The following is a 27,507-nucleotide window of genomic DNA, read 5'->3' on the forward strand; positions in this document are numbered from 1 at the left end:
GATTATGATGATATTATTATGATCAGTTTCGCATGATCAATTTTCTTAATTTTTTTCTTCTTCACCCTCACATGTATTATTCAAAGTAATTATCTGTAAGAATATTGTTTCTCTGGGTGGGAATATTGGGGTAAACCTAACTGATCATGTGAAATGATCCCTTTTCATTGATTATGTGAAAGAGAATTAGAAGCCGTAGAGGACAGACTGAGATGGCCGAAGGCAAACATAATTAAGGAGCACAAAGAAAGAGCAGAGGGAATAGAGGAGAGGCATTGTTTGATGAGATGATGACTGAGAATTTTCTAGAATTAAGAGACTATATGAATTCACAGATACAGGAAGCATGACATATACCAATCAGAATAAATGGACACATTATAGAAAAGTGGGCAAAACAGTAACTTTTCAGATAAGTAAACAAAGGGAGCTTCATTAATGGAAATTTAACCAATTAATATTAAGAATTAATGACCAATTATTTCATTAAATTATTAATTATTTAATAATACCAATATTAATAAGTAAAAATCAGTATCATTAGTAAACCTTCTTTGATGGAACTTATAAAGGATATACTTCAGGAAGAAGGAAAATTAGACTAGAAGGAAAGTTAGAGATGCTAAATGGAAAGGTGAGTGACAATTTATAGTTTCTTAGTTTTGGATTTAGTTTTTTTTCATTCAATTTTTAAAGGTGCACAATGTGATGTTTTGATACATGTATATACTGCGAAATGGTTACCACAATCAAGTTAACTAACAAATCCACCACCTCACATAATTACCTTTGTTTTGGTGGGTGGTAAGAACACTTGAGATCTACTCTGTCAGTCAATTTCAGGTTTATAATTAACTATAGTCACTATGAAAGTTTGTGCCCTTTGACCAACATCTCTCCATTTCCTCTAAATCCCAGACCTTTGTAAACACACTTCTACTCTCTGTTACCATGAACTCAACATTTTTAGATTCCACATATAAGTGAGATCATACGGTATTTGTCTTTCTGGGCCTGGCTTAATTCACTTAGCGTAATGTCCTCCAGGTTCATCCATGTTGCTGTAAATGGTAGGATTGTTTTCTTTTAAAAAGACTGAATAATATCACAGTATGTGTGTATATAAATGTTCCTTAATTTCCTTCTACATTGTCTTTATCTTTTCATTTGCTGACAGACACTTAGACTGTTTCCATATCTTGGCTATTGTGAACAATTCTGCAATGAACCTGGGAGTACAGACATATCTTCAAGACAGTGATTTTATTGCCTTTGGATATATACCCAGAAGTGGGTAGTCCTATTTTTAATTTTTTGAGGAACGGCTATACTGTTTCCCACAGAGGCTGCCCCAATGTACAGTCTCACCAACAATGTACCAGGATTCCTTTTTCTTCACATCCTCTCTAACGCCTACTATCTTTTGACTCTTTGATGGCCATCCTAACAGGTGTAAAGTGACTTGGCATTGTGGCTTTCATTTGTGTTTCCCTAAGGATCAGTGTGGATTTAGTTTTAAAAGGAAAACTTGGGCCGGGCGCGGTGGCTCAAGCCTGTAATCCCAGCACATTGGGAGGCCGAGACAGGCAGATCATGAGGTCAGGAGATCGAGACCATGCTGGCTAACACGGTGAAACCCCGTCTCTGCTAAAAAAATACAAAAAACTAGCCGGGCGAGGTGGCAGGCGCCTGTAGTCCCAGCTACTCGCGAGGCTGAGGCAGGAGAATGGCGTAAACCCGGGAGGCGGAGCTTGCAGTGAGCTGAGATCCGGCCACTGCACTCCAGCCTGGGCGACAGAGCGAGACTCCGTCGCAAAAAAAAAAAAAAAAAAAAAAAAAAAGAAAACTTGGGGCCTAGGGCAGAGTAACTTTCTGTCTTTTCTGTGCAGAACCACCCCTGGATGACGTAAACGGTAATAATGTAGTAATGGACAGATCCATAGGCTGGCTGGAAAAGCAGCTTACTGCATTTCTATTGCTTTTCAGCATTTCTGTCTTGGGTCTGAGGTAATAGGCTGCTGGCACCGAGTTCTCATCTCGACAGTACCACTCCTCCAGCAACTTGGTCTCCAGCTTTGCCTCTATGGCGGCATCCAAAATCATTTCAAACTCTGAGGCTTCAACTTCTCCAGGGATTCGGATATTCCCATATTTTTCACCTAATAGTCCCTGTGTATCAACAAGAAAGTTCAATTTAGTGTATCACCAAGAAAGTTCATTTTAGTATTCACATCACATGGTCACTGAATAAATATTAATCAATAGATAACAAAATACATTGCTCCATCAGTTTTCTCTTTTGGTCACAGTGGATAGTTGATTTCCTAAGTAAAATTAGATCAATTATATTACAACAAATTATTCATAGACTGAGAAATGAGACTCCATATCACAATCACATCAGATCAATTCAAAATAAAGAATTTTTGCAGCCAATTTACTTTCTCAAAGTTTACGTAATACAACAAAAGCTGATCTACTCTGAGATTTGTTTGTTCATATCAAAGAAAAATGATGTGCTAGACCTTAAAAATGTCAAACATTACTGTAAAGCCTCAAACCAAATAACTGCTTTGTCAAGAATTGATAGCATAATCCTAAGTTTCAGATTCACACCCCTACAATGAAAAGAAGTATGACATCACTGAATGTGATACTACTAGTAACCCCATTGGTAACTAAAAAAAAAAAATTCAAAATGTAAACAAGAGAGCATTTTCTCTCTATTAAATTGGCAAAAGAAACCTCTCACAGAAAAACAATGAACAAATATGTACTCAGCCTTATGTCAAGGTGTGAGAAAATAACCATAGAGTGCTGATGGGTGTGTAAAATGGTCTAGCATTAGAAACCTAATCAGGCAATATGTATTTAGAGCCCTAAAAATCCATATAACTTTTTACTTTGCATTTTTTTCTTCTGAGAATTTGCCTTTAGGAAATAATTAAGGATGCAAATACTTCCAAAAATACTTATGGTGAATTGGTTTCTTTGAAAGAATTGCCTAATAACCTAAATGAACCTAAATGTTCATTCAAAAGATGTACTAAATTGTATCATACAAGTATATTGACTTAGAAAGATGTTTACAAATACATATTAAATGAAAAGTGTAAGTTATAGAATGGTATTCATAAGATGATTCCAGGCTGAGTGTGATGGCTCTCGCTTGTAATCCCAGTACTTTGGGAGGCTGAGGCGGGTGGATCCTTGAAGCCGGGAGCTCGAGACCAGCCTGTCCAACATGATGAAACCCTGTCTCTACTGAAAAATACAAAAATTAGCCAGGCGTGGTGGCATGTGACTGTAATCTCAGCTACTTCGGAGGCTGAGGCCCAAGAATCGCTTGAACCCGGGAGAAGAAGGTTGCAGTGAGCCAAGAATGCACCACTGCACTCCAGTCTGGTAAACAGAATGAGACTCTGTCTCAAAAAAATAAAAGATGATTCTAGTGATTTTGATATTTATATATATAGAGAAGAGAGAGAATATTATGTACATATGTTAGAGAGAATATCACATATATATGCATACACAAACATACATAAGAAACATTTTATAAAAATGCAAAGCAAGGTTTTTTTTCCCCCTTTTAATTACATTTATTTTAATGCTGAATTTACTCCCGTGCCATAAGTTTTTGTTTCTTCAGTTTCTTCTGGGATATCTTTTTCTTCTGGGCAACCTCCTCTTCTGGTTTAGGAACAATCTGTTCCTTTTCAGTAAGGATCATCTCAATGTGGCAGGGAGAGCTCATGTATGGGTTAATCCGACCATGAGCTCTGTAGGTCCGTCGGCGCATCTTAGGTGCTTTGTTCACTTGGATATGCTCGATGACCAGAGAATCTACATCTAAACCCTTAAGTTCAGCATTACTCTCTGCATTTTTAAGCATATGCGGCAAAAATTCAGCACTCTTTTTGGGCTACCGACCTTGTGTCCAGCCCCACTGCTTGGCCTGGGCACACCTGCCAACTCCACCATTGTAACGTCGGAATGGTACGCACTGTTTCTGTAAAGTGACATCTTTCAGATACTTCGTGGATTTTCGAATATGCATACCGTTGATGGCCTGGGCGGTTTCACGAGTGTTCTTAAAGTGAACACGAAGATTGGAACCTCTTGATTTGCATGATTTCGTGGGGTTCTCCGGGTTAAGTGAATAGCGAACCATTTTCACAGATTACCTCAGGCCGCTTAGGGAAAGAGCCAAAGCAAGGTTATTAATGGCTATCTTTGGGTGGTTTCAAATTTACATAGGTCATTAAATAAGTTTATTATTTTTTATTAAAAACCTTTTTTTGGTATACATATATACTATTTTGTAGTGAGAAAAACAGCAGGTATTTAAACATCTTAAATTTAGTGGTGTAGGCCGGGCATGGTGGCTCACACTTGTGATCCCAGCACTTTGGGAGGCCAAGGCGGGAGGATCACCTCAGGTCAGGAGTTTGAGATCAGCCTGGCCAAAATGGTTAAACCCTGTCTCTACTAAAAATACAAAAACTAGCCGGGTGCGTACTAGTAATCTCAGCTACTAGGGAGGCTGAGGCAGGAGAATCGCTTCAATCTGGAAGGCAGAAGTTGCAGTGAGCCGAGATCGTGCCATTGCACTCCAGCCTGGGCAACATAGCGAGACTCCATCTTTAAAAGAAATTAGTAGTACTGCCGATTTGCTTTGTGGAGCAACACTTTCAAGGTTGTTGAAACTGTCTGCTTAAGCCAGTGGTTCTCACAGCGTGGACTTGGAACCAGCAGCATCCGCAACACCTGGGAACATGTGAATTCTCAAGCCCCATCCCAGAGCTACTAAAAAATAAACTGTGGTTACAGAGCTGAGCAATCTATGTTTTAGCAAGTCCTCCAGGCGGCTGAACTTCCGGTTTAAGCTAATAAAACTATTAGCTTAGATAGCACTTGGCATTTCAATTAATCTTCATCTTACCTAGTAGAAATGAGGGAACACAAAGGACCTCTTACATAAGCCTACCAAAGCAATTTGTCTGCTTTATTGTATCCATGAGACACTTTCTGTTCAATCTGGGGGCACTTTTGTTCTTTCCTCTTGTTGATTAACATTTTAGCATAAACATCAAGCTGTGTTTATCCACTGGAAAGTGAATTTCCGGTTTGGTTTCCCTAGGGGGCACTTCTGACTACTTCTCCTGCCTATCCAGTATTCACAGTGTCCTTTTCATCAGATACAGGCAGCCGAAAGAGTAGGAGAAGTCCTTGGTAGATCTGTGTCCACATAAATTCATGACCTAAACTCTACAACACACTAGTAAGCTTTCTGAGGGAGAGGCCAGAGCTGTTTATTCCTAGCTATAGAAAGGATTAAAACACACAGTTGTTGACTAAATGAATGAACCAAGACAGAGAAAGAAATCATTAAAGTTTGTTTTGCTCTTCTCTGAAGCTTCTCTCTGTAGTCAAGTAAAATAGTTCAGCTCTCAATAGGTGGAGTAACAATTTGGGAAGGTACCAGTTTTGTGAGCAATACTCATTTCAGCCGTATTCCTTAAGCAGGTACTGTATAAACATATCTCTGGTTGGACCATGTCCTCTCTCTCTCCTTAGCACATAAGCCATCTCATATAAGTGGTTTAGTAAGGTGACTGTGAGCACCTGAATTCACTGCCTCAAGCTCAAGCCTCCTCAGTACTAGCCTCAATGACCAGAAAGGAAGTAGATCTAATTTAGCAGTTCTTTTTGGCTGCAAAAGTCCCTTTGGAAGGGGCTAGAATGGAGGGATGCCACATTATTGGTATCCATTATTTCAGCATGATATATGAGGGTTCTACAGAGGGTGTGCTAATCCCAACCCACTGTATTCGCCTGAAGGCCAATTAAGAGCACTTCTATTTAATCTACATTGGGCCAATCTTGATAACAGGTTTATATAACAAAAATGATGTATCTCAAGTTGTTTCCCAAACTTCTCTAATGGTTTCCTCTTCCAAAATCTCTTATGCTAAACAAATTGGCATGGTCTTTCATTTTACCACACATACAGAGGAACATTATCTTTTTTAGGGTAACCAACCTGGTGATTATCCCATTATCTTGCCTAATTCTGGACAATCAGCACTCTTAGTTGGGGCTGTATGCCACTAAGAATGAGGTTTTAATGCTGGGATGTGCCATCAAACAGACCCACATGGGCGAAATAGGGAATAAGAGAATGTCTAAGCAGTAGACATTGGTAGAATTCAAAAAAGTATACAGATGGAGTTTGGTCATTTGTGGAGGACCAGGTAGACAGACAGCACATTAAATATTGGATTTAGTAATTGAAAACACTCCATCTAGTAGCCAATTCAGTCTTGGAATATCATGGACTAGTTACTACAATCCAAGGCAAGACCAGCTGGGTTTTGGGCATGAGGCAGGGAAGAGGACAAAATAGAGAGTACAGAAACAAGATCTTGTCCCTGGACAGCACCATCATGATTGCACAGCAATGTACTGTTGGTTCTTCAACTTCTTTCTGCTCTAAACAAGGCTGGTCCCAGAGACTAGGGTTCAGTCAAATCTATGGATCGGTTTCTAAAATATGCTCCACAGATCATCTACATCTGGATCACCCAGGGTACTTGCTAAAATGTAGGTTGCTAGGTCCATTCTCAGATGGAAAGAACATTGTGAGTGAAGATTCCAAGGAAACTGCATTTTAAAATGAGGTTCCAAAGGAATTCAGAATTTGAGAGCCATTGCTATGGGCAGTGCAAATGTGGTCTCATGAGGAATGGTTAGCAAGTACTGAAGGGGCAGAGCCTGGACCACAGTGGATCATTTCAAAAATCAAGGGCTATTTAAAAATAATCATTTCTTTCAGTTGAGCACCTGGCACCAAATACTGTAATTATGTAATAAATATAGTAAGGCAAAATGTTCCTTAAAGATTACTAAAGAAGAAAAAATATCCTAATCCCATTCAAATAACAAATATATATCGAGTGCCTACTATATATAAAGTGGTAATATAGAACTTCAGAAAAGTAATAATGTGCTACAGGCTTCAAGTTACTTATTGGATTGTTCTCCCTTACTCTTTTCCTTCTCACTATTGATTCTTCCTTTAGGTGGAATGCTCATAAATCATGAATCAGTTAATTTTTAGGAGTCTAAGACAGGATTCTACCTCAATCTTATCTTGCTATTTGACAAACAGCAAAAGTGAATTTTGCTTCCACATTTTTCAGTAAGATATTTTTGGTTTGTGTGTGTGTGTGTGGTGTGTGTAGTTACAGTTCTAAAATAACACACAAATATTTACAAATAAGGCAACACACAAATATTTTACCAGGACCAGAGTCAATTTACAAAAGGGGGCAGTCCTACTCAGTTGCAAAGTCCAGCTCATATGGTCAATGGACCAGAGCAGAGGTGGAGATGGAAGACCAAGTTCAAGAGGCTAGCAGTTAAACTCTAGGCAGCAAGATGCATTCCACTGTTTTGTTTCCCAATTAGACTATTCCTTAGCTCTGCAGCCATGGGCAGTATCCATGAATGACTTTAGGGCAGCCATAGCAGCTATGAACAAGAAGGCATCCTTCTCTGTTCACTGGCAATAGAGTATTCATTCCAGTCACTGAAAGAGAAACAGATTTTCCACACCCTTCTGACCCCAATTCTCAAAAATCTTGCTTTTGCTTAGTTAAACCAACTTTGCCAGTTTGTAAGGAAAAACTTGGTGCAGAGATGAGAGACTACATTCAATTTTGCATTGAAGTCCATTTTTATGAGTTACACTATTGATCCATCTGCCTATGACCCTAGACAGAAGAAATGCATATGACTGAAATAATTTTCTATTTTTTATTGAATAGTTTAAACATTCTGTCAATACATATGTGAAAATAAACATATGGGATTTTGCCTGTCTGTAGAAATCTATAGTCACCTCTCTCCCATCCACCTTACCAAATGTGGAAACACATTTAAATTGGCCTATTCTTAAACACTGAAGACACATAATATCAGGTAGGCAGAAAGCAACAATACAACACTCAAATATAATCTGGGGAGTTAAGTCTAAAAGGCTGAAAAAATCTAAGAAAAATTTCTCAGACTTAACAAACACTTCCTGATGTTTTGGAACTGGATAGAGGTGGTGTTTGTACAACACTGTAAATGTAGTAAATGCCACTGAATTGTTCACTTTAAAATGGTTAATTTTATGTTGTATGAATTTCACCACAATTAAAAATACTTTCTGAACTATTGAGCTCTTTAGAACTAGGAACTTAAATGTAAAAAGACTCTCTACTTCTTAAAATCTCATTTTCCTTCTTTACATGCTGCTATAGCTACATCTAAGCCACTGCTTTCAAAGGCTTAGAGATAACATTTTCCCTCTTCTCAATTGATGTTTTTTTCTTTTCCATTGGGCAAATATTGATTTCTCTCCACTCTGCTCATCATGTGCAGTTAGCTCTGCCTGAGCTTGCAACTGAGAATCTTTGGGGTCTGAGTCTACGGCATGCAGTTTGTATTGTACCAAACAGAATACAGGAATAAGTATTCTTGAAGGTGTTGATGAACTCAGTGTGTCCTTGACGTTACTCTGTGGTGGGATGTCAGGAAAGACAGGTGAGGATAGAGTATTTGGGGTTATGGATGCCATGCTTTGCTGGGCATGAGGCAGCTGCTCCCTGGACTGCTGCTTATGAGCCATTGCTCATGGGAGAGCTGTAAAGGAAAAGAGATCTTCACTCATCCTCCTCCACAAACTGGTGCTATAACAAGCTGAAGCACATACTCTTTAAATGCCCTATTCCCACAACCCAGTCACCGGAGCAAGGCAGGTGGGCCTATTTCTCTCTTTCTATAAGCTTCTATTTATTACAATAAAATTTTATGATTTTATGCATAATTTTCCTTCATATATGATCTCATTTGACACTCAAGCATCTGTGAAGTAGGGAGAGACACCAAGGCTCCCAGACCTCAGCAGGCTTGCCCAAGACCATGTTTCCAAGAAGACATGGTAGTACCAGCATTTGAATATGGGGCTTTAAATTCAATATCCCCATTGTTTCTACTTCATCAAGTTCTTGTACTACTTCCCCTTCTGAGAGTATCTTAGAGCAGCTCATTTGATTGTGATACCTCTTGTAGCCAGTACCCTTGGCAGGGCTACCATGTATGAATGTGCAGGCTGTGCACTGCACAACTCCAGGGGGCACTGTGCACAAGGGCTATGGCATGTTCGGTGTTATAGCCCTGGGTGTTGGTATTCTTTCTACCTGATTTATTCTTTTGGGTGGGAGAACAATGGTGGTTGTGATGTCTTCCCTGGAGCTCATGGTCAGTGTTAAGGACTCTACTGTGGAGTGAGACCACCTGAACCCCGCCAAAGAGCTAGTAACACCTTATTCACAACTTAACATTATTTTCTCAATGATTTGGAAGTCAAGAAGCACCTATACATATATTTAAATTTGTAACACAAACATAGAATACTTTATTTAGAAGTAAATTACAACTCAATTACTCAAACTTTAAGCTTCTCATGTCACTAGTAGAAAGAGGAAATGGAGAAATGGGGATGTGATGGTTAATTCTGTGTGTCGACATGACTGGACCACAGGATGCCCAGATATTTCACTTAACATGATTTCTGGTTGGGTATGTGATGTTGTTTCTGGATGAGATTAGCACTTGAATTGGTAGACTGAGTAAAGCAGATGGCCCTCCCCAACTGCGTATGTATCATCCAATCCATTGAGGGCCTGAAGAGAACCAAAAGACAGAGTAAAGGAAAATTTGTTCTCTCTGCCTGACTGTTGAGCTGAGATATTGATCTTCTACTCTTTGACTGGGACTTATTCCATTGGCACTGCTGTTTCTTTGGCTTTTGCAGTTGGACTGGAATTTATACCACCAGCTTCCCTAGGTCTCCAGTCTGCAGATGGCAGGTTGTGGGGCTTGTCAGACTCCACAGTTGCATGAGCCAATGCCTTATAATAAATCATCTACATATATTCGATTGACTTTGTTGCTCTGGAGAACTCTAATACAGGGGGAGATGGGAAAATGATAATAAATTGCAAAATAATAATGACAAGTGATTAAAACATTCCCTGTTAAAATAAGGTCCATATTAAAGGTAATCTAGATAAGGTCTTTAAAAAAGGTCATATTTTTGGCACCAACAGACATGAGGGTAATATTTTTGGAAAACTGTTCATTTCTCAGTTATTACAGATACACGCTTGTATGCAGGGTTGCCAAGAATGAATGTTAGCAGATATATCTAGCACATTAAGCATTTTTCATTCCAAAACATTCAATTATCCAGATATCCATGATGGTTCTGATGGTCGATAATAATTTGATATTTACTGGCATTTGTCTATGGGCAAAAAAAAATCAATTTCCCACAATGTGTATACAGTAAGCCTGTGTTTCACGTATTACAAATATGAGTCTCTGAAATAGGATATATCAACAAAGGGATACATTCATGGGTACAAATACTTAATCTAATCTGCAGATAAAGAAAGAATATTTTGAGGTTAGTAGAAGGCAAGGCATTAGGAGTGACGTAAGCAGATTGTTTTGTCTCTCTGAGTTTCAGCTTTCATATTTGTTAACAGAGATAAAACTGTTCCCTTGTATATTTATCTGGCCACATACCTCCTCTGGTGCATCATGAGAGTCAAACAGGTGAGGGTGAAAGCACTCTGAAATGTAAAGCACTTGGCAATACATAAAGTATCACTATAGAAATACAGTTTATAGAGAAACACATATATATGGCACACTGATACATACATACACAGAATAGAAAAAAATGCTGAGAGGTATAGCTGGATAGATAGAAGAATGAAGTATTTCTTGATTGGAAAGACAGAGGCCAGAAGGGAGGAAAAAATGCACAAGTAGTTGCTTATAGGTGGTATGAAAGTAAGAAAATGTGTGGTCAGATAAGTACAAACTTATCAATGTTCCAGGGGTGGAGAAAAAGAGCTTTAAAATAATTATGCTGGGTTAACTGCACTAGCTAGTTGGAACCCCAGCAACAGATGTACAGAGTCACCTTTATAGAGAATACAGGCATTATTTTAAGGGCAGGCGGCAATCCACATGTAAAACAGAAGTTTACAAAAATGAAGCTGTTTGTATTATAATCAGTGTGTTCGTAGCTATCTTTGCAGGAATTGAGTTACTTAAATTCGGTTTCTCTATAAAGGAAGGCCAGCATTGCTATGGACTAACTTGTGTCTCCTCAAAATTCGTATGTTGAAGCCCTAACTACCCATGTCACTGTGTTGAAGATGGGGCTTTTAAGGAGGTGATTAAGGTTAAATAAGGTCATAAGAATAGAGCCCTAAACTAACAGAACTGGTGCCCTTACTGGAAGAGAGACACCAGAGCTCTCTCTGCCAAGTGAGGACACAGAGAGAAGATGGCCCCTATTCTAGTCTGAAACAGACAGCCCTCACTGGAACCTGACCATGCTGGCACCCTTATCTTAAACTTCCAGTTAGACTGTGAAAAAAAATTTTTGTTGTTTAATCTACACAGTCTACAGTATTTTGTCCTTCCCACCTGAACTGACTAATACAAGCATACAGATGAACAAAATGAATGTGATATTGTCAACATAAGGTCTGCTGTGTTTGGCACTGATCGTAAAATGAGGCAGTCAAGTCATAGATTAGGTAATTTACCAATTTCATCTAACATACAGCAGAATAACTAAACTGATGCTTCAATCATGTTTCTTTGAGAGCTAACAATTCTCAGCTTTCTCAAAATCACATTATAGTTTTACCTTTCTTGAAACCTACATTTGTGGTTTAATTATAGTTATTAAATTTACACACATAAACTCCCTCCTGAACTCCTTATATTAATAATAATTCTGCTACTTTCTACTTATTGCAAGATGCTTTTGCCTGCAAGGAAGTTTCATGACTTGGAAACCACTGAACACAACCATTATTCTTTAGAAGTATTAGAACAAAGGGAACAGTCATAAGGGTGAAAGAGCTGCCTAACAGAGCCACATGGAATGGAGCCATTCTGGAGTTTGCTGTTAACTTACGTTACTTCCAAAGTACAGATTACAATCCTAACCCTGGCAGTTGCCTCACAAAATTGAGAACTGTGAAATGTGTCAGGATTACTGGAATTCTAAAATGCTAGAGAAAGAATTCACTGGGAAAATGAATACAAATGGAGCCGAGTTTTCAGAGGGGTAGTGGAGACAGAGTTTGGGACATATTATAAATGAGATGTCAAATTAGCCGGGCATGGTGGTATGCACCTATAATCCCAGCTACTCGGGAGGCTGAGGCAGGGGAATTCCTTGAGTCTGGGAGGCGGAGGTTGCAATGAGCTGAGATCCCATTAGTGTACTCCAGCCTGGGTGCCAGAGAGAGACTCTGTCTCCAAAGAAAAAAAGAAAAAAAAAAAAAGTGACATGTCTGTGTTATTCAAGTGGTGCTGTCCATGAAGAAGTAGAGATGTGTGGATCTGTGGGCCAAAAGATTAAGCTGGCTGAAATCGTAGTCCTGGCAGTTATCAAGGATTCATTCAGTCAATACTTATTGAATACTTAACCTTTTAGGGTGATCAGCTCTTTCTGTGTGCTCAGGACTGTCCTAGTTTGAGCACTCAAAGTCCCAGGAATGGCCTCCACCCCAGTCCCAGATAAGCCAGGACAGTTGGTCATGCTAAGACAGTCATGGTTCCTGCTCCTTTTGTGTCTTTTTTCTTTCTTTCTTTTTGTTTTTTTGTTTTTGAGACAGAGTCTAGTTCTGTCACCAGGCTGGACTGGCAGTGGCATGATCTCAGCTCACTGCAACCTCCACCTTCTGGGTTCAAGTGATTCTCCTGCCTCAGCCGCCTGAGTTGCTGGGACTACAGGTGCGTGCCCCCACATCAGCTAATTTTTGTATTTTTAGTAGAGACAGGGTTTCACCATGTTGGCCAGGATGGTCTTGATCTCTTGACCTTGTGATCCACCTGTCTCAGCCTCCCAAAGTGCTGAGATTATAGCTGTGAGCCATTGTGCCCAGCCTGTGCCTTTCTTCTAGGAGAGCAGTCAGATACCTGTATGGATTAGATAGTTTGAGGGGCAATTACAGAGTGGAAAGAGGGTGGAGCTGAGGATCACCAACCTTTAGCATGGCCACAGAAGCAGAGGGAGGAATAATGGAAAAGTGTCACTGAAGTCAACAGAGAAGAGAATAATACTCAAAACATTTATACAGAGCTGTTATAGAGCAATGGAACAATGGATAAAGGACATGAATAGGTAATTCATATATGCAAAAAGATAAATGTAACTATGAAAAATAATAATGCTCACCCTTTTAACAACCACAGAACTGCAAATGAAAGCGCAAATGTGATAAGATCTTTTTGCTTATTAAACTGATAGAGGAAAATAATGAGCACACCTATGGTTTCTAGGCAACTAGGAAACAGGCACTCTCAGACAGAAAGCCAATAAAAATGAATATAACATTTTGAAGACATAGTTTGGCAGTAGATATAAAATTTCACTTTTAGAAATTCATCCTATTTGCAGAAAGATTTGTGTGCAAAGAAGTTCAACAATTTTTAGCTTATGTCTTGGCCTTATTCTGTAAGAGATGTTTGATTTACCAGCGTTAATATAAACAAGAAAACTGACAGTAAAATTTCCCAAGATGTTGAATTCCCAGAATGTGTGGTACATGAGTCTGCTCTAAGTTTTCATTTTTCTAATTCTGAGAAACTAAAAAACAGAGAAACAAAGAATAAGCAACCCAGTTTGACAGCTCAACATTTTGTCATATTTTCAAGTGGTTTTTTAAAAATTAGTAGACTATTGAGAAGTGTCTGTTTATATTCTTTGCCCACTTTTTGATGGGGTTGTTTTTTTCTTGTACATTTGTTTAAGTTCTTTGTAGATTCTGGATATTAGCCCTTTGTCAGATGGATAGATTGTAAAAATTTCCTCCTATTCTGTAGGTTGTCTGTTCACTCTGATGATAGTTTCTTTTGCTGTGTAGAAGCACTTTAGTTTAATTAGATCCCATTTGTCAAGTTTGGCTTTTGTTGCCATTGCTCTTGGTGTTTTAGATGTTAAGTCTTTGCCCATGCCTATGTCCTGAATGGTATTGCCTGGGTTTTCTTCTAGGATTTTTATGGTCCTAGGTCTTAAGTCTTTAATCCATCTTGAGTTAAATTTTGTATAAGGTATAAGGAACGGGTCCAGTTTCAGTTTTCTGCATATGGCTAGCCAGTTTTCCCAACACCATTTATTAAATAGGGAATACTTTATCCACTGCTTGTTTTTGTCAGATTTGTCACAGATCAGATGGTTGTAGATGTGTGGTGTTATTTCTGGCCTCTGTTCTGTTCTATTGGTCTATATATCTGTTTTGGTACCAGTACCATGCTGTTTTGGTTACTGTAGCCTTGTAGTATAGTTTGAAGTCAGGTAGTATGATGCCTCCAGCTTTCTTCTTATGCAGCCAATAAACATGATAAAAAGCTCATCATCACTGGTCATTAGAGAAATGCAAATCAAAACCACAATGAGATACCGTCTCACACCAGTTAGAATTGTGATCATTAAAAAGTCAGAAAACAACAGATGCTGGAGAGGATGTGGAGAAATGGGAACACTTTTACACTGTTGGTGGGAATGTAAATTAGCTCAATCATTGTGGAAGACAGTGTGGCAATTCCTCAAGGATCTAGAACCAGAAATATTTGACCCAGCAATCTCATTACAGGGATTCTACCATAAAGACACATGCACATGTATGTTTATTGTGGCACTATTCAAAATAGCAAAGACCTGGAACCAACCCAAATGCCCGTCAATGATAGACTGGATAAAGAAAATGTGGCACATATACACCATGGAATACTATGCAGCCATAAAAAAGGGATGAGTTCATGTCCTTTGCAGGGACATGGATGAAGCTGGAAACCATCATTCTCAACAAACTAACACAGGAACAGAAAACCAAACACTGCATGTTCTCACTCATAAGTAGGAGTTGAACAGTGAGAACACATGGACACAGGGAGGGGAACATCACACACCTGGGCCTGTCAGTGGGTGGGGGACTAGGGGAGGGACAGCATTAGAAGAAATATGTCATGTAGATGACTGGTTGATGGGTGTAGCAAACCACCATGGCATGTATATACCTATGTAACAAACCTGCATGTTCTGCACATGTACCCCAGAAATTAAAGTGTACATATATATAGACTATTTTTTGGAACAGTTTTAGACTTAAAGAAAAATTGAGTGGATAGTACAGTCAAAATTAAGTGGAGAGTACACTCTAGTTTTCCCTATTTTTAGCATCTTACATTAGTATGGTATATTTGTTACAATCAATGATCTGATATTGGTACGTTTTGATGAACTAAAGCCCATAGTTTATTCAGATTTCCTTAATTTATACTTACTATTTTTTTCCTGCTTCAGGATTCCCTCTAGGGTACCATATTACACTACTTTTGATTTATCCTGAGGTTCTCTTTGGCTGTGACATTTTCTCAGGCTTTAGTTGCTTTTGATGACCTTGACCATAAAGAACAGTGTGGTCACATATTATGTAGGATACACCGCTACTGGAATTTACCTGATACTTTTCTCATTATTAAACTGGAATTATGGATTTTTGGGAGAAAGATCACAGAATTTAGTGCCATTTTCATGATATCGAGGGTATTTACCATCAACATAGTTTATGAGTGTTGACACTGACCTTGAGCACCTGGTTGACACTGACCTTGAGCACCTGGCTAACACAGTGTTGCATTTCTCCACTTTCAAGTTATTCCTCTCCCTTCATTTTCATACTGTACTTGTTAGAAGGAAATCATTATGTGTAGCCCACATTTAAGGGGTGAGAGTTATGCCCCCCTCTTTTAGGGGAGATTATCTACATCATTACATAATCTACATAATTTGAAATTATTCTGCATAGAAGACTTGTTTCTTCTTCCTTATTTATTAATTTATTCAATAGTTTATATTAGTATGGACTTATTGGTACTTATTTATATTTTGGGTTATAGTCCAATACTACTTTATTTTATTGCTCAAGGTTTTCCAGCTTTGGCCATTGCGAACTTTCATTGGGTTCCTGGGCCCTTTGACTTACCACCCTTCCATCCTTTTTTTAAAGAACTCCTTACTTCTTGGTACTACAAGATACTCCAGTCCCAGAATAATCCATTTATCTAAGGAATCCTTATTCCTTTTATTAGAGAATGTTATTAGAGATCAAGATCTGGGTGCTAGATGTTGTTGTTGCTACTTTGCTGTCATTTCTTTCAGGTCTTCTCTATTGACGGAGCAAAGAATTATATTTGTGTATACTAACCTGTGTATATACATATATCCATAAATATTTCTATCTCTGCTGTATATTAAATTATTAATCTTAATCTATATTAAGTTAATCATGAGTTCTCATAAGAAAATATCTCAAACTTTGACTCATTACCATGGCTCATTCTAGCCTCCTCCTGTTGCTGATCTGTACATTCAACCCCACCAGTGAGAAATCTGAATCCTGCCATCTGCCAATTACTTAATTGTTCAATTCCAGGATACATGTATAGTCATATGAGAATTGTTAGTCTCCTCCTTGTGGGAAATGATTTAATCAACAAGAGCACTGTATTTATTTACAGTTCCTTTTGCCTTCAGGCCTCCAGACTCCCTTATTTCCAATAGATCTTTTTAAAATAAAGGAAATATAACATAACATAAAGTTGAATTCCCTTTTGACCTGCAAATCCAGGCTGATTCCTCTCCTCCTTCCCAAGATGCAACTATTTTTATACATTTGTTATATACCCCATTTGTCTATTAGCAAATTCCATATATACAAATATATGCTATATGTTTTTTATTTTAAAATTTACATACATTATATGAGACATATTCTATACTTTTAAAATTCATTTTTTTTGCAATGATTCTATGTTGATAAGTTTAAATCCAATCTATTCTTTTGTATAACTGTGATATTCCATCCCAAGAATGTTCCACATTTTTGCCATCAATTTTTTTTACTGGTGAATATTTAGATTCTTCCAATGTCTTTTTTGCTTTTATAAATATTACCATGCCAATGATCCCATCATTAAGCCAGCAATTTTTTTTCCTTTTTAAAAAAAATTTAAGAGAAATATATTCTAAATTTTATTTTTTATTTCAATAGGTTTTTGGGGAACAGGTGGTGTTGGCTAAGTTCTAGTATTGGTATTGAATAAGTTCTTTAGGTGATTTCTGAGATTTCTGCACCCATCACCTGAGCAGTGTATACCGTACCCAATGTGTGGACTTTTATCCTTCATCCCCTCCCCTCCTTTCCCCCGAGTTCCTCAAGTCCATTGTATCATTCTTATGCCTTTGCATCCTCATAGCTTAGCTCCCACTTATGAGAACATATGATGTTTGGTTTTGCATTTCTGAGTTACTTCACTTATGATAATGGTCTCCAACTCCACCCAGGTGGCTGCAAATTCCATTATTTCGTTCCTTTTTATGGCTGAGTAGTATTCTATATATATCTCTCACATTTTTATCCACTTGTTGATTGATGGGCATTTGGCCTCATTCCATACTTTTGCAATTGCAAATTGTGCTGCTATAAACATGTGTGTGCGAGTATCTTTTTCGAATAATGTCTTCTTTTCCTCAGGCAGATACCCAAGAATGGGATTGCTGGGTCAAATGTTGGATCTACTTTTAGTTCCTTAGGGAATCTCCACACTGTTTTCCATAGTGGTTGTACTAGTTTACATTCCCACCAGCAGTGTAAAAGTGTTCCCTTTTCACCACACCCACAGCAACATCTATTATTTTTTGGTTTTTTGATTCCGGTCATTCTTAAAGCCAGCAAATATTAAGGGCATTACATGAGTGGAAATGACACCAATTTATATTTATATATTTTATGTACATATATAAAGGGATATAAATATTTTTATTTTAAAAATATATATAAGTTCCATGCTCAGACCTGATTTCTCACTCCATACTTAAAAGCCTGGACTCCAGTCCTGTTTCGGCACCTGTGGATCCTAGTTCTCACAGCTGCTGTCCAGCTGGCTCGGTTCCTACGCTGGCCTGGATACACTGCACAATGCCTGGCCCACAACAGGCTCTCACTTCTTTTGCTGCCTTGTTGGGGGCCAGCCCTAGTCAGTGTGTCTAAGGGTTCTTTCAAGGCTGACTGTGTGTGTACAGATCCTGCTGAGGCCTTTCAGCCATGCTTGGAAAGCCTTACAAAAAAGCTGAGTTGCTCATAACATCCTGCTGATCTGGCGATTCAAGGGAAGTTTCTTCTTTTTAACTGAGGACACAGCAGACAGGCCTGGGAGGAAGGCTGGCCTGTGCACCATGGGCCTGAGAAGTTGACGGAGGGAAAGCTGGCTCAGTAAGTGTTGTTTAAATGGTGACACCAGCGTCATTAATGGGTATCAATTCTGAAGACCTGGGTTTATGAAGTGTTCTCTTCAGTATGTGCTTAATCCTTAATTGGACTTTCACATTTATAAATTCTGTATATTGAGTATCTTTTGCCCTTTTTTTGTTTTGTTTTGTTTTGTTTTTTTGAGACGGAGTCTTGCTCTGTCGCCCAGGCTGGAGTGCAGTGGCCGGATCTCAGCTCACTGCAAGCTCCGCCTCCCGGGTTTACGCCATTCTCCTGCCTCAGCCTCCCAAGTAGCTGGGACTACAGGTGCCCACCACCATGCCCGGCTATTTTTTTTGTATTTTTAGTAGAGACGGGGTTTCACCGTGTTAGCCAGGATGGTCTCCATTTCCTGACCTCTTGATCCGCCCGTCTTGGCCTCCCAAAGTGCTGGGATTACAGGCGTGAGCCACCGCGCCCAGCCTCTTTTGCCTATTTTAAAGTAATGATTTATCTACCTGGCATCACCAGCTTCTCCACATGAGAAAGGGAAATATGAACGAATTTTAGACCATTCACTCAGTTGATCTTTAGAACCACATTGTGATGCACTACCTCCACTTTAAAGCAAAGAGATCTGAGAGTGAGAGAGGTCAAGTAACTTGCAGAGGAATCTGACCCCAGGTCTCCTCAAACTTCGAAGTTTATGCTATTTCTCCCATACATGCTTTTTTCAGGGAGATTTCCAAATAGCCCTTTTATCCCTTTCTACTCTTTAAAGCAAATTTTAACTGAAAACAAATACCTAAATTGCCTTTTATACTTTCATTTCATCCCAATATATGTCTTAAATAAAGGACATTATATGTAGTTTAACTTTTTTTAATATGGAGGCACCAACAGTGGGTCAGAGCAGAAGCTCTCTGCTCTGTGACCTCAGCCAAGTTACTTAACCCCTTTGTGCTCCAGTGTGCTCTCTTATCTGTAAAATATAGAATCCAACAATGTCAATTTTAGTGGATTTCCCTGTGGATTAATGACATTAATATAAGTAAAGAAACTGGAATGATAACTGACACATAAATGCTCTATAAAGGCTAACACTCTTATTATTGATGAATTAATCAATAATCCATCACTGTATAATCTGTTGATCAAATTCTTTTTTTTTTTGAGACGGAGTCTCGCTCTGTCACCCAGGCTGGAGTGCAGTGGCCGGATTTCAGCTCACTGCAAGCTCCGCCTCCCGGGTTTACGCCATTCTCCTGACTCAAGCCTCCCAAGTAGCTGGGACTGCAGGCGCCCGCCACCTCACCCGGCTAGTTTTTTTGTATTTTTTAGTAGAGACGGGGTTTCACCGTGTTAGCCAGGATGGCCTCGATCTCCTGACCTCGTGATTTGCCCGTCTCGGCCTCCCAAAGTGCTGGGATTACAGGTTTGAGCCACCGCGCCCGGCCTCAAATTCTTTTATACTTTTTTGGTTCTCCAAATGTCAAGCTATAAGATGCGATTTTTCCTGCTGTCACTGTACCCACTTCCAGCACTCTTCCTTTACTAGATCAAATGTGCAAATGTGGAATGAGAAACTACGCAAGCCAGCTTTTATAGAAGTGTACATTAAGTAAGTCTGAATGATATTCAACAAGGTAAGATTCATGGCTTTAGCAGAGTCTTGTTACAGCGACTTCTGGAGCAAAAAGGTAATTTATCTTTGTTTATTTCTGGGTGTTGGGTTTTTTGTTTTTTTGTTTTTTTTGTTTTGTTTTGTTTTGTTTTTTTTTTCAGGGCTGGCTGAGGCCACTTAAAGCTGATCTCTAGATGAAGAGAGTGTACTTCTCTATGATGTGAAGAAGTCTAGTGTAGGCGGTAGTGATTTTTAAAAAGAGCTTATTGTGAAAACTTTCACACATGCTCAAAAGTACAGATAATAGCATAACAAGCCCCCGGATACCTATTACCCAGTTTTACCAACTATCAACACTTTGATAATCCTCTTTCAGAATCCTATCATTTGATCACAAAAATTCCTTCATCATGAATTTTTAAAATAAAAGTTTTAATGTAATCCTAATGATACTATTACATTCAGCAGAATTAAGGATAATTTCTTTTTTTCTTTTTTTTAAATTATACTTTAAATTCTAGGGTACATGTGCAGAACGTGCAGTTTTGTTACATAGGTATACATGCGCCATGGTGGTTTGCTGCACCCATCCACCCATCACCTACCTTAGGTATTTCTTCTAATGCTATCCCTCCCCTAGCAACCCACCCTCTGACAGGCCACGGTGTGTGATGTTCCCTTCTCTGTGTCCATGTGTTCTCATTGTTCAATTTCCACTTATGAGTGAGAACATGCAGTGTTTGGTTTTCTGTTCTTGTGATAGTTTGCTGAGAATGATGGTTTCCAGCTGCATCCATGTCTCTGCAAAGGACATGAACTTATCCTTTTTTATGACTGCATAGTATTCCATGGTGTATATGTGCACATTTTCTTTATCCAGTCTATCATTGATGGGCATTTGGGTTGGTTCCAAGTCTTTGCTATTGTGAATACTACCACAATAAACATATGTATGCATGTGTCTTTATAGTAGAATGATTTATAATCCTTTGGGTATATAACCAGTAATGGGATTGCTGGGTCAAATGGTATTTCTAGCTCTTGGTCCTTGAGGAATCGCCACACTGTCTTCCACAATGATTGAACTAATTTACACTCTCACAAACAGTGTAAAAGCATTCCTATTTCTTCATATCCTCTCCAGCATCTATTGTTTTCTGACTTTTAATGATCACAATTCTAACTGGTGTGAGATGGTATCTCATTGTGGTTTTGATTTGCATTTCTCTAATGACCAGTGATGATGAGCATTTTTCCATATGTCTGTTGGCTGCATAAATGTCTTCTTTTGAGAAGTGTCTGTTCACATCATTTGCCTACTTTTTGATGGGATTGTTTGCTTCTTTCTTGTACATTTGTTTAAGTTCTTTGTAGATTCTGGATGTTAGCTCTTTGTCAGATGGATAGATTGCAAAAATTTTCTCCCATTCTGTAGGCTGCCTGTTCACTCTGATAACAGTTTCTTTTGCTGTACAGAAGCTCTTTAATTTCATTAGATCCCATTTGTCAATTTTGGCTTTTGTTGCCATTGCTTTTGGTGTTTTAGACATGAAGTATTTGCCCGTGCCTGTGTCCTGAATGGTATTGCCCAGGTTTTCTTCTAGGACTTTTATGGTCCTAGGTCTTACATTTAAGTCTTTGATCCATTTTTTTATAAGGTGTAAGGAACGGGTCCAGTTTCAGTTTTCTGCATATGGCTAGCCAGTTTTCCCAACACTATTCATTAAATAGGGAAATCTTTTCCCCATTGCTTATTTGTGTCAGGTTTGTCAAAGATCAGATTGTTGTAGATGTGTGGTGTTATTTGTGAGGCCTCTGTTCCGTTCTATTGGTCTACATATCTGTTTTGGCACCAGTACCATGCTGTTTTGGTTACTATAGCCTTGTAGTATATTTTGAAGTCAGGTAGCATGATGCCTCCAGCTTTGTTCCTCTTTCCCAGGATTGTCTTGGCTATATGGCCTCTATTTTGGTTCCACATGAAGTTTAAAGTAGTTTTTTGCAATGCTGTGAAGAAAGCCCGTGGTAGCTTGATGGGGATAGCACTGTATCTATAAATTACTTTGGGCAGTGTGGCCATTTTCATGATACTGATTCTTCCTACCTATGAGCATGGAATGTTTTTCCATTTGTTTGTATCCTCTCTTATTTCCTTGAGCAGTGGTTTGTAGCTCTCCTGGAAGAGGTCCTTCACATCCCTTGTAAGTTGTATTTGTAGGTATTTTACTATCTTAGTAGCAATTGTGAATGGGAGTTCACTCATGATTTGGTTGTTTGTCTGTTATTGATGTATAGGAATGCTTGTGATTTTTGCACATTGATTTTTTATCCTGAGACTTTGCTGAAGTTGCTTATTAGCTTAAGGAGATTTTGGGCTGAGACAATGGGGTTTTCTAAATAAACAATCATGTCATCTGCAAACAGAGACAATTTGACTTCCTCTGTGCCTATTTGAATACCCTTTATTTCTTTCTCTTGCCTGATTGCCCTGGCCAGAACTTCCAATACTATGTTGAATAGGAGTGGTGAGAGAGGGCATACTTGTTTTGTGCCCATTTTCAAAGAGAATGCTTCCCATTCAGTATGATATTGGCTGTGGGTTTGTCATAAATATCTCTTACTATTTTGGGATATGTTCCATCAATACCTAGTTTACTGAGAGTTTTTAGCATGAATGGGTGTTGAATTTTGTTCAAGGCCTTTTTTTGCATCTACTGAGATAATCATGTGGGTTTTGTCATTTGTTCTGTTTATATGATGGATTATGTTTATTGAGTTGCATATGTTGAACCAGCCTTGCATCCCAGGTATGAAGCCGACTTGATTGTGGTGGACAAGCTTTTTGATGTGCTGCTGGATTTGGTCTGCCAGTATTTTATTGAGGATTTTTGCATCGATGTTCATCAGAGATACTGGCCCTAAATTTTCTTTCTTTGTTGTGTCTCTGCCAGGTTTTGGTATCAGGATGATGCTGGCCTCATAAAATGAGTTAGGGAGGATTCCCTCTTTTTCTTTCATTTGGAATAGTTTCAAAAGGAATGTTACCAGCTCCTCTTTGTACCTCTGGTAGAATTTGGCTGTGAATCTGTCTGGTCCTGGACTTTTTTTGATTGGTAGCTATTAATTACTGCCTCGATTTCAGAACTTTTTATTGGTTTATTCATGGATTTGACTTCTTTCTGGTTTAGACTTGGGAGGGTATATGTGTTCAGAAATTCACCAATTTCTTCTAGATTTTCTAGTTTATTTGCATAGAGGTATTTATAGTGTTCTCTGATAGTAGTTTGTATTTCTGTGGGATCTGTGGTGATATCACCTATATCATTTTTTATTGCATCTATTTGATTCTTTTCTCTTTCCTGCTTTATTAGTCTGGCTAGCCGTCTATTTTTTTTGATCTTTTCAAAAAACCAGCTTGTGGATTCGTTAATTTTTTGAAGGTATTTTCGTGCCTCTATCTCCTTCAGTTCTGCTCTGATCTTAGTTATTTGTTGTCTTCTGCTAGCTTTTGAATTTGTTTGCTGTTGTTTCTCTAGTTCTTTTAATTTTGATGTTAGGGTGTCAGTTTTAGATATTTCCTGCTTTCTCTTGTGGGCATTTAGTGCTACAAATTTCCCTGTACACACTGCTTTAAATATGTGTCCCAGAGACTCTGGTATGTTGTGTCTTCATTCTCATCGATTTCAAAGAACACCTTTATTTCTGCCTTCATTTCATTATTTGCCCAGTAGTCATTCAGGAGCAGTTTGTTCAGTTTCTATGTAGTTGTGTGGTTCTGAGTGAGTTCTGTAATCATGAGTTCTAATTTGATTACACTGTGGTCTGAGAGACTGTTTGTTATGATTTCCGTTCTTTTGCATTTGCTGAGGAGTGTTTTACTTCCAATTATGTGGTCAGTTTTAGAATAAGTGAGATAAGGTGCTGAGAAGAATGCATATTCTGTTGATTTGGGGTGGAGAGTTCAGTAGATGTCTATTAGTTCCACTTGGTCCAGAACTGAGTTCACGTCCTGAATACCCTTTATAATTTTCTGCCTTGTTGATCTAATATTGGCAGTGGGGTGTCAAAATCTCCCACTATTATTGTGTGGGAGTCTAAGTCTCTTTGTAGGTCTCTAAGAACTTGCTTTATGAATCTGGTGCTCCTGTGTTGGGTGCATATGTATTTAGGATAGTTAGCTCTTCCTGCTGCATTAATCCCTTTACCATTATATAATGGCCTTGTCTCTTTTGATCTTTGTTGGTTTAAAGTCTGTTTTATCAGAGATTAGGATTGCAACTCCTGCTTTTTTTGGCTTTCCATTTGCTAGGTAAATATTCCTCCATCCCTTTATTTTGAGCCTATGTGTGTCTTTGCATGTGAGATGGGTCTCCTGAATACAGCACACTGATGGGTCTTGACTCTTTATCCAATTTGCCAGTCTGTGTCTTTTATTTGGGATATTTAGCCCATTTACATTTAAGGGTAATATTGTTATGTGTGAATTTGATCCTGTCATTATGATGCTAGCTGGTTGTTTTGCCTGTTAGTTGATGCAGTTTCTTCATAGTGTCGATGTTCTTTACAATTTGGTATGTTTTTGCAGTGGCTGGTACCAGTTGTTCCTTTCCATGTTTAATGCTTCCTTCAGGAGCTCTTGTAAGGCAGGCCTGTTGATGACAAAATCTCTCAGCATTTGCTTGTCTGTAAAGGATTTTATTTCTCCTTTTTTTATGAAGCTTAGTTTGGCTGGATATGAAATTCTGAGTTGAAAATTATTTTCTTTAAGAATGTTGAATATTGGCCCCCACTCTCTTCTGGCTTGTAGGATTTCTGCAGAGAGATCTGCTGTTAGTCTGATGGGCTTACCTTTGTGGGTAGCCCGGCCTTTCTCTCTGGCTGCCCTTAACATTTTTTCCCTCATTTCAACCTTGGTGAATCTGAGGATTATGTGTCTTGGGGTTGCTCTTCTCCCGGAGTATCTTTGTGGTGTTCTCTGTATTTCCTGAATTTGAATGTTAGCCTGCCTTGCTAGGTTGGGGAAGTTCTCCTGGATAATATTCCGAGGAGTGTTTTCCAACTTGGTTCCATTCTCCTTGTCACTTTCAGGCACACCAATCAAACGTAGACCTGGTCTTTTCACATAGTCCCATATTTCTTGAAGGCTTTGTTCATTCCTTTTTATTCTTTTTTCCACAATCTTGTCTTCATGCTTTATTTCATTAAGTTGATCTTCAATCTCTGATATCCTTTCTTCTGCTTGATCGATTTGGCTATTGATACGTGTGTATGCCTCACAAAGTTCTCGTGCTGTGTTTTTCTGCTCCATCAGGTCATTTATGTTCTTCTCTAAACTGGTTATTCTAGTTAGCCATACCTCTAACCTTTTTTTCAAGGTTTTTAGCTTCCTTGCGATGGGTTAGAACATGCTCCTTTAGCTTGGTGGAGTTTGTTATTACTTACCTTCTGAAGTCTACTTCTGTCAACTTGTCAAACTCATTCTCCATCCAGTTCTGTTCCCTTGCTGGCAAGGAGTTGTGATCCATTGGAGGAGAAGAGGCATTCTGTTTTTTTGGAATTTTCAGCCTTTCTGCTCTCATTTCTCCCCATCTTTGTGGATTTATCTGCCTTGGGTCTTTGATGTTGGTGACCTTTGGATGGGGTCTTTGAGTGGATGTGCTATTCCTGTTTGTTAGTTTTCCTTCTGACAGGCCCCTCTGCTGCTGGTCTACTGGTGTTTGCTGGAGGTTCACTCCCGACCCTGTTTGCCTGGGTATCACCAGTGAAGGCTGCAGAACAGAAAAGATTGCTACCTGTTCTTTCCTCTGGAAGCTTTGTCCCAGAAGGGCACCTGCCAGATGCCAGCCAGAGCTCTCCCGGATGAGGTGTCTATCAGCCTCTACTGGGAGATGTCTCCCAATCAGGATACACAGGGGTCAGGGACCCACTTGAGGAGGCAGTCTGACCCTTAGCAGAGCTCCAACGCTGTGCTGGGAGGTCTGCTGCTCTCTTCAGAGTCATCAGGTAGGGATGTTTAAGTCTGTTGAAGCTGTGCCCACAGCTGGGCCTTTCCCCAGGTGCTTTGTCCCAGGGAGATGGGGGTTTTATCTATAAGCCCCTGACTGGGGCTGCTGTCTTTTTTTCAGAGAGGCCCTGCCCAGAGAAGAAAAATCTGGCAGTCTGGCCACAGCAGCCTTGCTGAGCTGCAGTGGGCTCCACCCAGTTTGAACTTCCCAGCAGCTTTGTTAACACTGTGAGCGTAAAACCGCCTACTCAAGCCTCGGCAATGGTGGACGCCCCTCCCCCAACCAAGCTCGAGTGTCCCAGGTCAATCTCAGACTGCTGCTGCGCTGGCAGCGAGAATTTCAAGCCAGTGGATCTTCCTTTGCTGGGCTCCGTGGGGGTGGGACCTGCTGAGCCAGACCACTTGGCTCCCTGGCTTCAGCACCCCTTTCCAGGGAGGTTAACGGTTCTGTCTTGCTGGCATTCCAGGCACCACTGGGGTGTGGAAAAAAAGAACTCCTGCAGCTAGTTAAGTGTCTGCCCAGATGGCCGCCCAGTTTTGTGCTTCAAACCCAGGGCCCTGGTGCAGTAGCCACCACAGGGAATCTCCTGGTTTGCAGGTTGTGAAGACCATGGGACAAGTGCAGTATCTGTGCTGGAGTTCCTCAGGCTCAGTTCCTCACAGCTTCCCTTGGGTAGGGGAGAAAATTCCCTGACCCCTTGCACTTCCCGGGTGAGGCGACACCCCAACCTGCTTCTGCTCATCCTCTGTGGGCTGCACCCACTGTCCAACCAGTTCCAATGAGATGAACCAGGTACCTCAGTTGGAAATGCAGAAATCACCCATCTTCTGCGTCGATCTCGCTGGGAGCTGCAGACCGGAGCTGTTCCTATTCCACCATCTTGCCCTATCAAGGATAATTTCTTAATTTAACTCCACATTTGGTCTACATTTAGATTTTCCTAGTTGCTTCAAAATTTCTTTTTGCAGCTGCCTTGAATTAAGATCCAGATGAAGTCCATATATTGTCTTAAGTTTGTAGGCTGTTAGAAGGCATTTTATTCTATAATATCTCCACTCCCTCTCATGTCACTGATTGGTTGGATAAGCAGGTTGTTCATCCTGTTGACCAGTGGTTTTCAAAGTGTGGCCCCTGGATCAGTGGCATCAGTATCTCCTGGGAACTTGCCAGAAATGCAAATATTGTCCCATAGAATCACAAATTTGGGAGTAGGGCCTAAGACATTTCCATTTAACAAGCCCTCCAAGATCTCCTCCTTGGGTACTAACGTTGTTGAATATCTCACAGTGTAGATTTAGCTGGGTGCCACTCCTCCTGTTGTCATTTGCCTTCTTCAATCAGCTTCCCGATAAGCTGGTAGTTAGATTTAGAGCCTTAATTATGTTCAAGTTCATTTTTTTCTTTACGTTCTGGGATACATGTGCAGAATGTGCAGGTTACATAGGTATACGTGTGCCATGGTGGTTTGCTGCCCCTA

The 27,507-nt window shown here is 39.5% G+C and overlaps 1 protein-coding gene and 1 pseudogene across 2 annotated transcripts in view; both read right to left on the minus strand.

Annotated features, from left to right (window-relative positions):
- NWD2 (NACHT and WD repeat domain containing 2) overlaps positions 1-27,507 on the minus strand; it is a 200,214-nt gene that overhangs the window by 17,512 nt on the left and 155,195 nt on the right. Inside the window, exon 4 of the mRNA XM_003898567.5 lies at positions 1,966-2,169. Coding sequence (XP_003898616.2) covers positions 1,966-2,169 — 204 coding nt within the window. The remainder of the gene's footprint in view (positions 1-1,965; positions 2,170-27,507) is intronic.
- LOC108585881 lies at positions 3,589-4,256 on the minus strand (annotated as a pseudogene). Its single transcript, XR_001902436.3, has one exon. The product of XR_001902436.3 is annotated as a 60S ribosomal protein L17 pseudogene (transcript).

The sequence above is a fragment of the Papio anubis genome, chromosome 3 (assembly GCF_008728515.1).
Source record: "Papio anubis isolate 15944 chromosome 3, Panubis1.0, whole genome shotgun sequence".
NCBI classification, from domain to species: Eukaryota; Metazoa; Chordata; class Mammalia; order Primates; family Cercopithecidae; genus Papio; species Papio anubis.